Genomic DNA, 15,081 nt, shown 5'->3' with positions numbered 1-15,081 from the left:
AGGTGCCAGTTATGAGCAGCCACAGTCCTCTGGAAGGGCTCTGGTTTACAGGCTTTCGTGGCTGATCTGGTCCCTTCGGGTGGGCACTGTTCTTCCCCTTCATTGATTGCCTTGCCTGACTCCAGTCCTGGCCCAGACACTAACTCCGTCTCCTTAAGTTTCCCTCTCATGTCCTGGTTCTCAGCCATAGTAAATTGACTTTACACTCTGACTCTTACAGGTGAAACTATTTCTTTTATTTACATTTTTTATGGGAGAGGGGATGTCTTCTGTTGCTTCTAATTTTCTTATTACTTTTTTCTGAAAACCAAGAGTCATTCATCCTTCAACAAATTATTATTCCTAAAACCAGGGACTATTCTCAGCTCCAGGACTTAGAAGTGAGACCTGTGAAAACGTTAACCCATGTGGCAAAAGGGACTTTCTGGGTGTGAGAAAGTGAAGGATCTTGGGATCGGAGGTTATGCTGGCTCATCTGGGTGGACCTGAGGTCACTGCAAGGTCCTTACAAGCAAAGCAGGAGGGTCAGGGTCAGAGACAGATTTGAAGACGCTGTGCTAACAGCTTTGACAATGGAAGTGACCATGAGCCCAGGAGTGCAGGTGGCCTCCAGAAGCTGGACAAGGCAAGGAATAGATGCTCCCCAGACCCTCTGGAAGGAATGCAGCCTTTGCTGACACCTTGATTTTAGGAGTTCTAATTTTAGAACATCTGTGTTGTTTTAAGCCACTAAGTTTGTGGTCATTTGTTATAGCAGCAACAGGAGACTCATACTTAGGGGGAAATTGACGGTCAAGAAGTAATTAAAGAAAATGTATAATATATATTATGTCAGGGTGACAACTGAAGATGTCTCAGGACATTTCCACTGTTTCTTGGAAGGCGAAATTGCCCCCGGTGGAGAGCCACTGCTCTAGAAGGAACTGAGTGACGTGGCTCAGGCACAAGCTGATTGGGGTCCTAGTATGAGGCCAAGGCTAGTTCGGGAGACTCCTAAGGAGCACATGGCTCTAAGGCCTGTGTTCAGGGAGCAGGAGCATGGCCTCATCAGGAACTCACTAGAAAAGCAGACTCTCAGAACACCCCTAGCCCCAGCAAATCAAGACCCTGTGGTGTAACAGGAACCCCAAATGGGTGGTGAGGCACTGGTCTGGAGCACTCTCCTGTGACCTCCCTGAGCTGCAGTGGTGGGGATGCTTCCCCCATTACAATCTCATTGATTTCACAAATATTCTGGAACACTCTCCATGTGCCAGGTCCTGGTTCTGGGCTGTGAATGGCTGCCTCGTGGTTTTGAAGTCAGACCACCCGAATGTTTCCAAATTTGTGAAATGAGGGTAATGGTGCCATAGTCCCTATCCCATAACCTTTATTAGGAGGCACAAATAGGATATCTACCCAGCAGACTCGGCTCACTGCTTGGCATTCCATAAATGTTCAGTAATTGTTACTGTGTTTATCTGTCTATCTACCCATCTGTTTGTCTCTCTGTGTATTGAGGGCAGGCGGTCAATGTAGGCGGGATGAACAGAACTACCTCTTGGCCTTTCAGAGAGGATTACATGAAATGAGTCTGTAAAATGCGTGATTTGTAGTCTAGAACAAAACAAACACTCTGTGAATGGTTGTAATTAATATTATCTTAATCATTTATTCTCAGAAAATGAGCGCTGGTGAAGGGCTTCACAGGTAATGGTGTTGTCACCTGTTTACTTGAACTTACACTCGAGGTGTGCCTCCCCTCCTCGCCAGAAGGACCTGAGCTCCCTGGTGGTAATTGCTCAACCAGAAGCCAAGTGGTCAGTCCTTCCATTCTGCCAGCTGGGACCAATTGAGGCAGGTCCCAATCTGCCTGTGATCTGATGGCACAGAGGTCATGGAGCGGTTTCTCTCACACAGCAAGTCTTGTGGGGAGACTTAAAAGTTCTGTACAATGAAGGGTTGGTGGTGGTGTCTGAGGGGTCTTGTTGGTTGAGGACTTTTAGCTGCAAGTACCTGAAATCCCAAATAAAAGACATTTTATTTTCTCACATAACTGCCAAGTCCTGAGATGAGGCTGTCCCAGGGCTGGTTGTGTTAGCAGTTCAGTGATGTCATCTGAGACCCAGGTTCCTGTCCTGTTTTCCCCCCTGCCATCTTCAGTGTGTGAGTTGGCAGTCGTCATGGTGTCAGGATGGCTGCTGCCACTCCAGGCATCACATCTTTATTCACTGAAATTCAGAGGGGGCAAAGGAGAGCTATATGATTCCTGGGTCCAATTTTAAAAAATAAGGGAGATTTTCCAAAGCCCATTCACTTACTTCTCTTCAAGAAGCCTTTCCCTTCAGTCTCATGAGCCCTCCTAAACAAATCATGGGCAAGAAGAATGGATTAATTTTATGGCTCAGAGCAATCTCCCCATAAGTGGAGTATAGCCACTTTCCCTGAGCACATAGCCATGAGGCAAAGGATATTTCCAAGCAAAACTGGGGTTCTGACAGCAAGAAAGGTGACAAAGGTATAGAATTGTATGGGTTACCCTAGTGCCTGCTTCAGAAGATTTTACCCCCAACAGACTCTCCAACCCCTGATTCCATCACCCCAATGCCTTACTCAAACCCAGGCAAGAAGAACAGGATTAAGGCACAAAGTGAATATCTCGGGGAGGTGGTCATCTTCAAAACTTTTGCAAGAAATTCCTAGCTCTATGGTGCAAACTGATTCCAAAACAGATTACACAACACTTTTGGGTTCCTGGGGTCCACACTAACAGAGAGAAGCAGTGTGAGGTAAGAAGGGGATCTGAGACTCGTAGGACCAGCCCCTCAGATGATCCCCAGCCCTGGATGTCGGAGTAGGAATAGACACTAAGGAGCCTTGCCAGGCATGTCATGAAATATCTGGTGGGCATGGAGAATGGGTACCACACGTGAGGGCAGCAAGACTGGGACCAGGAGCTGTGGCCACTGTGCTGAGCCCAGCTTCCAGAAGGACACTTCCACAAGCTGTCAGGGCAGGAAGGGAGAAAGCAGAGGAGCAGACTGTTAGCACAGTGATGTTAGCAGATCCTCCCCCAAGGGAATCTCAGAAAGAGCTGGAGAAGGAGATCCAGGGAAGACTGGGACGTCTTTAAGTTGCACCAAGACAAAGGGACATGTTTTACTCCAGGGCGAGTGTGGCATGGAAAATGTGAGCTTGATTGAACTAAGGACTTTCTTTTTGGTGAAACCGAAGGATATTTCGCACTGAAGTCCCCCGCTTCACTTGATACTTTAACCTTAATTTACCACCTAGAATGTCAGCCATCTGAAGACAAGAATCATGTTCCAAGTCTGTCTGGCACATCTGCGTAGTGGAGTGTCTCCAACATAACAGGTATCACAATTATTTACAGATATATATCTCCTTCCTTCCTTCCTTTCTTTTTTCTCTCTTTCTCTTTCTTCCTTCCTTCCTTTCTTTCTTTCTTTCTTTCTTTCTTTCTTTCTTTCTTTCTTTCTTTCTTTCTTTCTTTCTTCCTTTCTTCCTTTCTTTCTTCCTTTCTTTCTTTCTTTCTGAGTAGGATCCACACCCAGTATGGGGCTTGAACTCACAACCCGAGATTAAGAGTCTCATGCTCTACCGGATAAGCCAGGCAGGGACCCCTCTTTGCACGTATTTTTAACAGCCTTTTTTGCATGATGAATATGACATCCCAGAACACTGCTAATTACATAACAGTGCAAAAGTTCATCTGTGTAATAATGGACTCAAACATACATTTATGAAATAAGCTGTTGCAGTTGTCATTACTTACCACGATGACTTTTAAATTATATATTGAAATCATTCTAGCTTTTATGAGACATGGGCAGTTGAAATTAATTGCATAGGGAGTTAGTGTCTAAGGAGTGATAACAATCATGCGTGGCCATTAGAAGGAGAAGCCTGCAAAGGACAATGATAAGGAGGTTCATTTTCCTTAAGAGTCACTTACTAGACACTCACGCTGAAGTTGTATTTCCAGAAATTCACAAGGAGAGGTGTTTTCCTCCGGGAAGACTGATTTGGTTTACTCTGGAGGTGGAAGTTTTCTCATCAGCGAAAATGAACCAACAGGAGGAGCAGAAAGTCCCTGGAAGCCAGAGCTGGCACAGGACAGAAGAGGCCAGAGTCCAGGCCTGCTGTGCCGAGCTTGCACATGTCCGGCCCCTCCATGTGCATGATTCTTTCCCACCTAGTATCTCATTTTGTCTTTGAAAACACCCTGAGGGACGGGCAGGGCCAGTGTCCTCAGCCTCACTGAAGGATTCCAGTAAAGAGTTGTATGTCAAGACCACATTCCAAAGCAGGAACACTGATACCCCATGTCTCCTCACCCCTTGGGGTCTGTCAATGTCCCTGTGTTAAGTGGCGAGGCATTGCCCCACCCAACAGTCTCTTGGAAAGAAATACTGGGAATAAAATTCTTCACGGACGGAACATGGTAGCAGAGGGCTTATGCTTTCCTAGATCCTAGATTGTGCTCTTGAGGGAGGGAAGGCAAGACTCTGGGCTTGAAGTCAGGTATGTCAGCGGTGTTTGGCGTGAGTTCTGGGGCCTGGGTGGAAACGGGGCCCTCCCTGGCAAGAGAGGGCAGGAGGGCGGTGCAGCAGACAGAATACCAGCCTCTGTCCTAAATTCCCTGGAATCAGATTCCCAGCTTCCTTCAACGGTTGGGTTTCCCCCTCTAGGAACAGCAGACTGGGGACCTCCAGGAACTCAGTCTCTGGGTCTCAGGGACCTGGGGCTCCACCTGGGGCTCAGAGGGCATTTTTGAATCTCTTCACTTCTGTCTTCTCATCTGTAAGTGCAGATACAATCAAGGGATTCACTTATTTGATTAATGAATTGATCTGTTGGTGCACTTTGGAGAAAAAAAATAAAAGATCAAGCAGATCAAGCCTTAAGCGTGGCGATGGAGGCCAACACACAGTCAGCCCCCCGTGAAGGCTGGCGATGGCCCTTGTGACGATGAGGATGCAGGACTCACGGGGAATAGGACAGAGCTGGATAGAAATACTTCACGTGACTATGTTATCGTAATTTTAATTTAATTTTAATACCGAAAAGACACCCGTCCCCTCAAACCTATGTATAAATGCAACCTGAAAAATAATCTGGTTTGGTTCTCTCTTCCATGACTTGTTGTCACGCTCCAAGGAGATCACACCTGCTGTGATGCTCTTAGGAGAAGTTAACCTCCCAGGGGCCTGGGAGGTCTGACCATTCGAAGAAAACCATTTCATGTTCTGAAACCTGAGCTGGGGTTAAACCACATAGTTCTTTTATTCTCACTTCTTCTACTCTTGGCCAAGAGGCCACACGCACTCTTTCTCAGAAGCCCTCAGTCTGCCATCTCTAAATGGAAGTGGCCCCATTCTCCATCGGAAGTCGGGTAGAGCAAATGTGTAGGTTGCTTGAGCGTCTTGTGCGAATGCCATTCTCAAAGGGCCTCAACTAAGCAGGAAAGGCTGTTTAAGGAGACGTGAGCATGGATGAGGGGTCCAAGTTTGAGGACAGAACAGAAAAGCCCCGTCAGCTCACACAGCAGACTGTGCTTCCTTGGCGGGCAAAGGCCGGCCCTGGGCATCAGCTGAGCCCTCGGAGGCAGGGGTGGGAATGGGGAGCATGAGCCAAGCTCTGGGTGTGTTCTCACCTCCCTCTTTCACACCATCACACCTTGTATTTCTGCTCTTTGCGCATAACTTGTCTCTCCTTGCCACCCCAAAGATGGGCCCCGGAATGGTCTATGATGTTAGTACCATAAAACACAGGTTTCGGTCTCGGCTTCTTGTGATTGCTATTGTTTTCCATCCTCTGGAGGGCACGGATCCCCAAATGGCTTTTCAATAATTTTTCGGGCTTCAGGACTTAGAAATAGCACCTCTGCCCGTCCTAATGTCATCAGACTCCTAACCATCCGCTTTTTGATAAAAATCAAGCCTTGCTCATTTTTAAATAAAAACCACTAGCTTCATAGAAGTTTTATTAGGCGTAAGAGTGTCCATGTCCCTCTCCCAAGCCACAGCCATGATTCATCCCATGACAGGATCTTGAAGAAGATATTAATATTTTGTCCGTTTTCAACTTGATTAAAAATTTCATGAGAAATCATTGTTAATTTGGTGTAACGCCCATTTTAAAGTTTACGACTGAATATAACTGATGAGAATTCAATCAATCAGCCCATAGTTATCGAGCACCTCGTCTATGCTAGATGGTTTCTGGGGGCACCGGCCATCAAAGATCTATGCCTTGCTCTGGGGGGGCGCTCGGAGCCTGGAGGGATGGGGTGTCCTGCTGCTTTGCTCAGCCCCACGTGGCTCTGGAAAGGAAGAGCACATGCCCGGCATGGTGGGAGAGTGCACGACTGCTGGCTTGACCCCAGTCTGGCCTGGACCTGGGGTCTGCAGCCTGCGTTCAGAGGGTAAGGACACTGAGAGGCCTGGTTAAAAGGGAAATTGCAGGGACCTGATGTAAAGGCCTGCATTGAGGTTGAATTACCTCTTCCAGTTTGCTGGCAGCTTGTACTCAAAGCTAACCCTGTAGAGCACAAGCTCCCTGTCAGGCCCTTCCTGAGCCCCTCAATGTATTATTTTGTGTTATGTCCTCCCCAGCAACCATGGTGACCCTGTTTTACATATGGGGTAATCGAGGCCCAAGAGGCCAAGGGCTGTTGAGTAAAATCACGGGGCCCTAAACATTTGAGCTGGAATGTGAAACTGGATCCTTCTGTGTCCAAAGCTGAGACACACATGGCACTTGGTTTTGTTGCTTGTTATCTGCCTAGTGTCTCCAGGAGCGCGAGTGTAGAGAACCTGCCCTCGTGCTCCTGATTCTGCCCCCATCACCTTTTCTCCAGACAGTGGGCCTTTTCCCAATAGCGCGTACCAAGCAGGATGGTGTTATGGCGCCTGATGTCAGAGGACTCAAGCCTTGTGCTCCTGATGTATATCTTGATGGTTTGGCCCAGATGGGAGCAGAGGAAACCAAGACTGTGAGCAGCTTTGTGACTACTCCTGGTGTTAGATGAGCACACAGTTACTTCCAACTGTACACAGTCTTATAATATTTCTGAAGTGCTTAAGAATTATGATTTTTTTAAGGTAATTTCTACACTCAGGGTGGGACTTGAACTCATGACCCTCAGAGTCATGTGCTCTATGGACAGAGTCAGCCAGGTGCCCCAATCATGACCTTATTTTTTTTTTCTTTTAAAGATATTATTTATTTATTTGACAGAGATCATAAGGAGGCAGAGAGGCAGGCAGAGAGGAGGAAGCAGGCTCCCCGCTGAGCAGAGAGCCTGATGCGGGGCTCGATCGATCCCAGGACCCTGGGACCATGACCCGAGCTGAAGGCAGAGGCTTAACCCACTGAGCCACCCAGGTGCTCCAGTATTTTCAATCATGACCTTTTTAATAACCGAGAGGCTGAGGCCAAGGTAGGCATTGAGGCCATCTTCCCAAAGCATCTCTGAGGACCATGGACAGGCACCCCATCAGGGGGACAGGCTTCCAGCCCTCTCACTCCTCTGCTCAGGGCAGAGCCAGATGCTTCAGACAGAGAAGCCGATTGGTCCGGCCTCATCAGGGCCCCAGAGCCCATCTCGTGAGCCTAGAAAGAGGGACAACTCAAAAAAAAAAACCACCCAGACAACTTCCCCACGGGTTTGATTGTATAAATAATTTATTTCTGTTCACAGCATCATATATGCATATAAAAGGGAACAGGAACAGAAGAATGTTCAGGACAGAGAATTACAGCAGTAGAAACGGAAACGGAAACTGAAACTGGGAGACATCGTCCCATCACCATGACAGAGAATCTGTGAAGAGAATCCGTTTGAAACAAAACCGGCCTCCCTGTGTCTATGAGAAACAATTTCAGAAGCTCACGTGGGGAGGCCAGCTTCCTCTGTGTGAAACCCATTCATTCTCCAAAGGCCAGGAGGTATAATAAATCACGGGTGCTATGTTGGGGGGGTCCCCCAAGACCACTCCAAAGTGAGTTGATGTCTGCTTCCTCTGTTTGGTCAGAGACAAAAATGGGCTATTATTAGGTCAAACAGGACAGAAATCAACTGAGACTCTTAACTATTAGTGGACACACCACAGGGCTTTACTTTACTGCACAATTACGAACAGCTGACTGCACCCTTAAGTCTTGAAAATGCAAAACCCAAAATCATGTAGCTTCGTTGGTTAAGCATGACAGGATTGGAACAGTGATCTTGAACCCAAGTATGGTTAGCACGAGATGGTGACGGTATTTGGCATCTGTAATGTCACAAAATAAATATATTATTCTCTCAATAGTGTGGAACTACCAAAATGTCAAAGTGCATAAGAAATTGTTACATGTGAAGAAAATAAAGGAAGATGGATTTTTTTTTTAATAACTCTATACAGAATCTTCAGATGATGGGACCAGCCCATTTAGAAATCAGTGACTATGCTGTTGATATGTAAACCGAAATCCTGCAGGCTTTCACACGTCTTTAGCTCTCTTTTCTCTACTGAGTTCCCACAAAAAGACCAGCATTGGAGAGGTACCAAATTCACCGACAAAAGATAAAAAAGGAAGATGGGCTGGGTTTCCTCTTTTTAAATATTTCATATGAGAATTGGGTTTCAAGCAGGAAGCCAGGACTTCAACCTCTGGTTCTTAAATTAACTTTCTGAGTGCAATGGACAATAGGCATGGATTTAGAATTTGATTAACTCACATGCTCAAGCATGATCATGCCCAATTTCTATCGGCCTCCTTCGTAAAGAAATTTCTCACAGTGGGGGGAGGGGGCGATACACCTAATTCTACCTGTAAACATGAATTTTAAGAGGAAATAAAAACCAGTTAAGCGTTAAGTTTCCCTTTTGATACTGTGTTTCAGGGTAAATGACATCTTCTGCAAACCAAGACTCAGTCCTGATTATAAAAGATTTTTAAATTACATTATTAAAAATATCTATTTATTCTTCTTTTGCTTTATCTCTTTTCCAAAGCCTCTTTCAAGTAAACTGTGAAGTGCCTGAGTACAGGTGATCATTACATCACACGCTTTCTTTTATCTCAAGCACTCATTGTTTGCCTTTGCTACGCAGGCCAGTTCCCACAAGAATGGATTAGGAAGGACCTCATCCTTGTGCTTTTCCTTCGCTCTTAAATCCATGCAACGAGGTCGGCTTTTGCAACAAGGTGGGGTTTTATTTTTTGGTGCATGACATCAAATACTCTGACGAGACATTTTTAATGAAATACTAAACCAGATAGGCCACAATGAACCAAATTAGAAATTTGAACATGTCGCCACTTGCAGCGTAAAGGGATCTAAAAGGGCAAAGTCTTTTTTTTTTTTCTCCCTAAGGTGAATATTTCCAAGGTGAGTATTCGTTTGTAGAATTTTTTTAAAAACATGTCTGAAAACCAAAAACCCATCATCAGGCAGTTAGTATTACAAGAGGCATCCTTTGCAAAAACCATCTTGCATTTCAGCACACATCTGTAGCTGGTGTGCTTACACAAACCAATCAGTAGGCTAAGAGATTTTAAGATTCCACACATTTGGGTCCAGGTATTTATGCCGATTACACAGTACAGAGGGAGGTCCCTGTATCTACACACACACCCCATCCAGCATTTACGCCAGGAGCCTTCTTACCCTTTAAACACCTTTAACTATCCTGCAAACAGTAAATACATCATTGGCCACCACCTCCAACAGTTTTTTTTTTTTTTTTAATTTTTATTGGTCTCTTTGTGTGATAATGACCTACACATGGACAGCGTCCAAACCATCTGGAAGATGTCGGATTCCAGGCTGAAAAGCAGTTCTCACCAGAACTGGTCTTCCGTAGCCACCAAAAAGCACCAGAAAAGGGGCATCTTCGCGGCCATTCCCCAGCCAAGGCCAGCGCAGTGCCCGTGCTCTGGGCTGCTGTATTGTTCCAGGCAGTCCTCTCATGGCCCAAACCACCACCTCGTTTGGGCCCAGAGCAGGACAAATGGAATTTCAACAGGGGCCTGCCCTGTGACATAAAATCATCCCCCTTCCAGAGCCCATGAATGCAAGGGGCAGCGGCGCCCCCACCCCCAGGACCTCCCACTGCCAGCATGTCTCCAAACATGTACTCCCAGGGTTCTGGGAACCACATACCTCCAGTAACTCACAGGTGGGAGCCCCCAGGGAGGGCGGGGCAGCCTGAACTTCTGGCCCTCCTGGAGGAAGAAATCTCTTTTGTCTCTGACATCTGAGCCATCCACCTGGGCCAGGAGGGCGGACAGCAGGCTAGGCACGTCCACTCCCCAGCGCCCCCCGCCCCCCATTAGTAGCTCTGGCATCCAGACAAAAGGTCCCCTGAGCTGGGGTGGGGGTGGATCGAGGGCAGGGGGGCAAGTCAGCGTACACACCCAGGTTAAGTCACTAGTCCTGCGTCTGGGGGCACAGATTCCGTTTTAAAAATTCGAAGCATTGCTTTGGTTCTATGTCTTTGTTCGTGGGCGCAGATTCTCCTTCATCCAACCACCCATCCATTCATCCATCCCTGACTCGCTCGCTCGCTCCCGGCTCGCTCCCAGCTCGCTCCCCACCGCGGCCAGCCGCATTACCGCTTCTTCTTCTGCTTGAGGGACTTCCTGCGTTTCAGGATCATCTCATAGAGCTTGTCCATGCCCTCGGTGAGGCCCTCGCCGATGATGGCGCACGCCGGCTGGACGTGGTAGGTGGTGGCCGGGATGAGCTCGTGCAGCGCCAGCTGCTTCTCGATCTCGGCCACCGGCAGCGATTTGGGGAGGTCCTGCTTGTTGGCGATGACCAGCAGCGGCGTGCCTTGGTTCTCGGCGAACTTGGTCACCTTGTGCAGCTCCGTCTTGGCCTCCTCCAGCCGGTCCACGTCCACTGAGTCCACCACGTAGATGATGCCGTCCGTGCAGCGGCTGTAGGACTTCCACAGCGGCCGCAGCTTCTCCTGGCCGCCTACGTCCCAGAAGTGGCAGCTGATGCCCTTGGCCGTGCCGTTGCTCAGCTTGATCTTCTCGGTGTTGAAGCCGATGGTGGGCACCGTGTTCACGAACTCGTTGAACTTGAGCCGGTAGAGCACCGTGGTCTTGCCGGCCGAGTCCAAGCCCAGCATGACGATGTGCAGGGACTGGAAGGCCGAGATGTTGGAGGAGATGTTGCCCATGGCTCCTCGCTGCGGCGCCGGCCACTGCGGCTGCGACGGGAGGGCGCCGCCCCCCGAGCAGTGACGGGCCCGACGCGGCCGGGCGCACCTGGGCCGCCCCTGTCGCGCTCGGCCTCGGGCACCCGCCCGGCCTCGGCGTCCCCGGGGCGCACCGCTCGGGGCGCTCAGACGCCGCGGCCCCCGCGGCCGCGCGGGCCGGGCATCGCGTCTCTCCGGCGGGCTTTTGTCTCCCTCAAAGCCGCCTCTGCTACCGCGGCGCAAGATGCCCGCGCCCGGCGCCCTCCCCCGGCCCCGGCTCTCTCTGCGGCTGCCTCCGACCGCGCCCCCGCGTTCCGGCCGCTGCCCGGCTCTCTGCCGCCCGCCCGCCGGCGGCTCCCGACGTCCAGCGCTCGCCTCTGCCTCCCCGGGCGGCGGGGCTGCTCCCGCTCCCGGGCGCGCCTCGGAGGCGCAGGCGGGGCGCGGGCTTCCCCGGGCGTCGCTGCCGGCGCGGCCGCCTGGCTGTCCCCGCAGTCCCCGCTCTGTCGCCGCCGCCGCCGCGGCCTCCAGCCTGCAGCGGCGGGAGGGCGCCCGGCCCCGCCCCCGGCCCCGCCCCTCGGGCCCCGCCCCCGCCGCCCCCGGCCGGGCGAGCACTTCCCCGCCCGCCCGTGCGCGCCGCTTTCGCGCCTTCTGAGCGTTCGAAATCACCCTCCGCGTCTCTCTCCCGCGCCGCGCCCAGACAATGGGCCGGGGCCCAGCTCTTCCTCCCCGGCCGGCTGACGCATCTTATAAAAATAGCTCCAGGCTCCCGGAACCCCCAGCCTCCGAGCCCGGGCCGCACAGCCTGCCCGGGTAGCGGGGTCGGGGTAAGGGCTTGGTATCGTTGAGCAGGCGCTGGCGCGGCCCGGAATCCGGAGTGCAGAGAGGGGCGGGCAAGGGCCTCTTCTGCCCGGGGGTGCGGGAGTCGCCCAAAGTGGGCGTGAAAGTGCCCCGCGTGGGAAGGGGTTGTGGGGTCGGGTCCCCAAAAGAGAGTAATGGAAGGCGCACGCCGCGGTGAGCAGCCAGTCTGCAGTTCACGACTGACCCAGCACTGGCGCTTTCCACTCTGGCGCCCTTTGCGGTGCTCAGAACCCGGGCCCTCCTTGATGCCCTGACAGGCTTTCCTGCCCGAGCTCCAGGGCCACTGCCGCGCCTGGAGCTCAGGCCTGTGCCCAGGAAGCGCCAGAGGAGGCCCAGCTTTTTCTAGCCTGGTGGTGGCCACGGTGAAGAAGAGGTCGGGCATTTGTATCCTAGGCCACAAGCCTTCTTATCCCCAATAATTTAGACAACTCACCTTTCCGAGACCCCCCTCTCCTCCGCAACGCCCCGCTGCCTAATTTTGTTTCCACCAGCATTTCTGACATCCCCAGCAAGCCTTATCATCGGCAGGCGCTGTCTGCCGCTCTGCTCTGAGACCTGAAAACCACCTGCTCGCAGGTGAACCACTCCTGCATCTGGGGCTCCAGACACACTTGGGGACCGAAACAAAATATCCGCAGCCAGCAGTAGGTGGCACGGTGGGTTACAAACACCAGTGCCCCTTCCCTGGTTTCTGTTTCCCCTCACTCCAATTCAGTGGTTTAATTTTGGTTTGGAAGCACATTAACAAATGCGAACCCTCTGGGCGCAAAGGAAACGTAGCAGAATGCATGATGGAGACACACGTACCAGGGGCAGAGGGGCTGGTGCAGAGCCCACCAGCAACTGAATGGTCCACAGCATCTTTCCAACTCCGGACTATTGGGCAGAAAAGACAGGAATGGGGCCAAGAGGAACAGAGTGAAAATGAACACAATTATGAAAAACAAAAACTTTATTTTATTTCTTAAGATTTTATTTTTAAGTAATCTCTACACCCAACATGGGGCTTGCACTTACAACCCAGACACCAAGAGTCACATGCTCCACTGACTGAACCAGCCAGGCCCCCCAAAACCAAAATTTTCTAGAACTGCTTTCCTTTACCACCTTCCTTTCATGGACTGAGATAAAAATACATGAGTTTGTTGGTACCGAAAACGTGTGATAAGACCACATCGGAAGAAGGCAAGACAAGGCATCAAGCCATCCCCTTTTTGGGATTCCCATAGTGGTGGCAGCCTTCACAGTCACGGGACGCCCAGAGTGGGTCCTGGGATTGGACATGGAATGTCAGGCTGGAAATGGCCTCACGGGTCCACATGAGGAAAGCAAGGCCTCTGCACCTGGCACTTTGTCAAGGTGGAGTGTAGATATGGATACGTGCTCCAAGCCCAATGATATTCATGCCCAGGGCTAAGGGCCTGCCTGTTCTCCCTCACTCCACACTCCATTAACATGCAGTTTTAATGGGGAATGAAGTTGTAAGCAACCTGAATCCAGTTGCAAAAGACAGAAATTCAACTCACATTGGGTTGGACAAGATAGAAAACATTCACTGACATAATTGAAAAGTTGATAATTAGGTTTGTCTTCAGGTGTGGCTAGATCCAGGAGATCCAGATCCAGGAGCTCAAAAGAAGTCTTAGATCAAGCCTTCCTCCATCTCTCCTCTGTTTTTCTCTGTATTGATTCTTTTGCCTACTGGCCCCACTGGGCTCACAACCTTGGTTTAGATCCCAGAAGAAAAAAACGTGTACCTCTTTCCCAGTAACTGCAACAAAAGCATGGAGAACACACCCTTTTGGCCTGTTCTGCTCAATCTGTGTCAAGACTGCTGTCCAGGAGGTTGGGGCACACTGATCGACGTGGCCCAGGGGCTTGAAGTGGAAAGGGGTGGTTCCCAAAGAATAATCAGGCATCTGTTCCCCAAAGGGCAAATGGGTGGTGAGTAAGCAAAAGTAACAGACATCAGAGTAGTTAATAATGATGTCATTTGGTTACTGGGAACCCTGGGAAGGCAGGATTTTGTGTTTTGGGAAGTGATTTTCTTGACTCTCTTTAAGGTCTGCCCCATAGGTAGTCACCTTCTCAGGAGATTGTTTCTTCTGTCTCCTTGCTCTGTGCCACAGGCACAGGCTGGGGGCCAGTCTGAGACAGGATTTTGATTAGTTGCCTTGGACCTGGGCATTTGGAAACCCTCTGGATCCAGCTCCCACAAATGCTCTTAATGTGGGACCCCTTTCTGTCAGTGGCATCTACCCCCAGGCAGGTGTTGCTTTGATTTTTAAGGGCAGGTGGAAGGAAATCCTTTCGTAGAACATTTGATGTGTCTTCATGATGCTGTACTAATGACTGCCCATAATGGGTTTGACTGCAGCAACCACCACTCGCACCCCATGATGTGGTTTAGCCATAAAGGGCTGTCTGTTGTCCAGTAGAAAAAGCAGATTAGTAGACATGATCAGAGCCTTCCAGAACAGAGCCATTAAACAGCAACCCACAGTCATGGAGTAGCAGCCACTCTACATTCTAATTTCACTCACCAGGTGATAAGTTGATTTTGCAGTTGATAATTTAACTTCTAACACATAAAAATGTCATTCAGCTGGATCAACTAGTAACTTTCTTTTAAATATGGACTTAAGTTGGAAACAATGGAATTATGCAAAGAGAAGTAATATGTACTGCCGTGCGGGACCCACACTGAGTCTCTTTCGAGGTAGCAAGACCCACATTGAGTCTCTTTCTAGGTAGCATCAAGCTAGCAGCGTGGAGGGACTGGCTGGGCACTCTGCATTTACCTGCTCATATTCTAGCCACTGGTCAGCCCCAAGCTCGATCTTCTCAAGCTCCCCATTTCTACGCTGTGTCCAACATAATAACATATGCAGTAAATAACATAGGCAATAAATACTTAAACAAGAAACAAAAAATAATACACTTAAAGGTTTTGGCACAGTGCCCGGCACATAGTATGTGCTCAGTAAATGTCAGCTTTGCTAACTGTAAAGCCACTGGTTTT

General features: G+C 49.8%; 1 protein-coding gene across 1 annotated transcript; it reads right to left on the bottom strand.

The window, feature by feature from the left end:
- Positions 1-7,671: 7,671 nt before the first annotated feature.
- Positions 7,672-11,705, bottom strand: ARL4C (ARF like GTPase 4C). Its single transcript, XM_082690378.1, has one exon. The coding sequence runs from the start codon at positions 11,181-11,183 to the stop codon at positions 10,605-10,607; it is 579 nt and encodes a 192-aa protein (XP_082546504.1). The 5' UTR covers positions 11,184-11,705; the 3' UTR covers positions 7,672-10,604.
- Positions 11,706-15,081: the final 3,376 nt, after the last annotated feature.

This window comes from Mustela nivalis, assembly GCF_964662115.1.
Source record: "Mustela nivalis genome assembly, chromosome: 11".
NCBI lineage: Eukaryota > Metazoa > Chordata > Mammalia > Carnivora > Mustelidae > Mustela > Mustela nivalis.
This window is presented reverse-complemented; position numbering and strand designations above follow the sequence as displayed.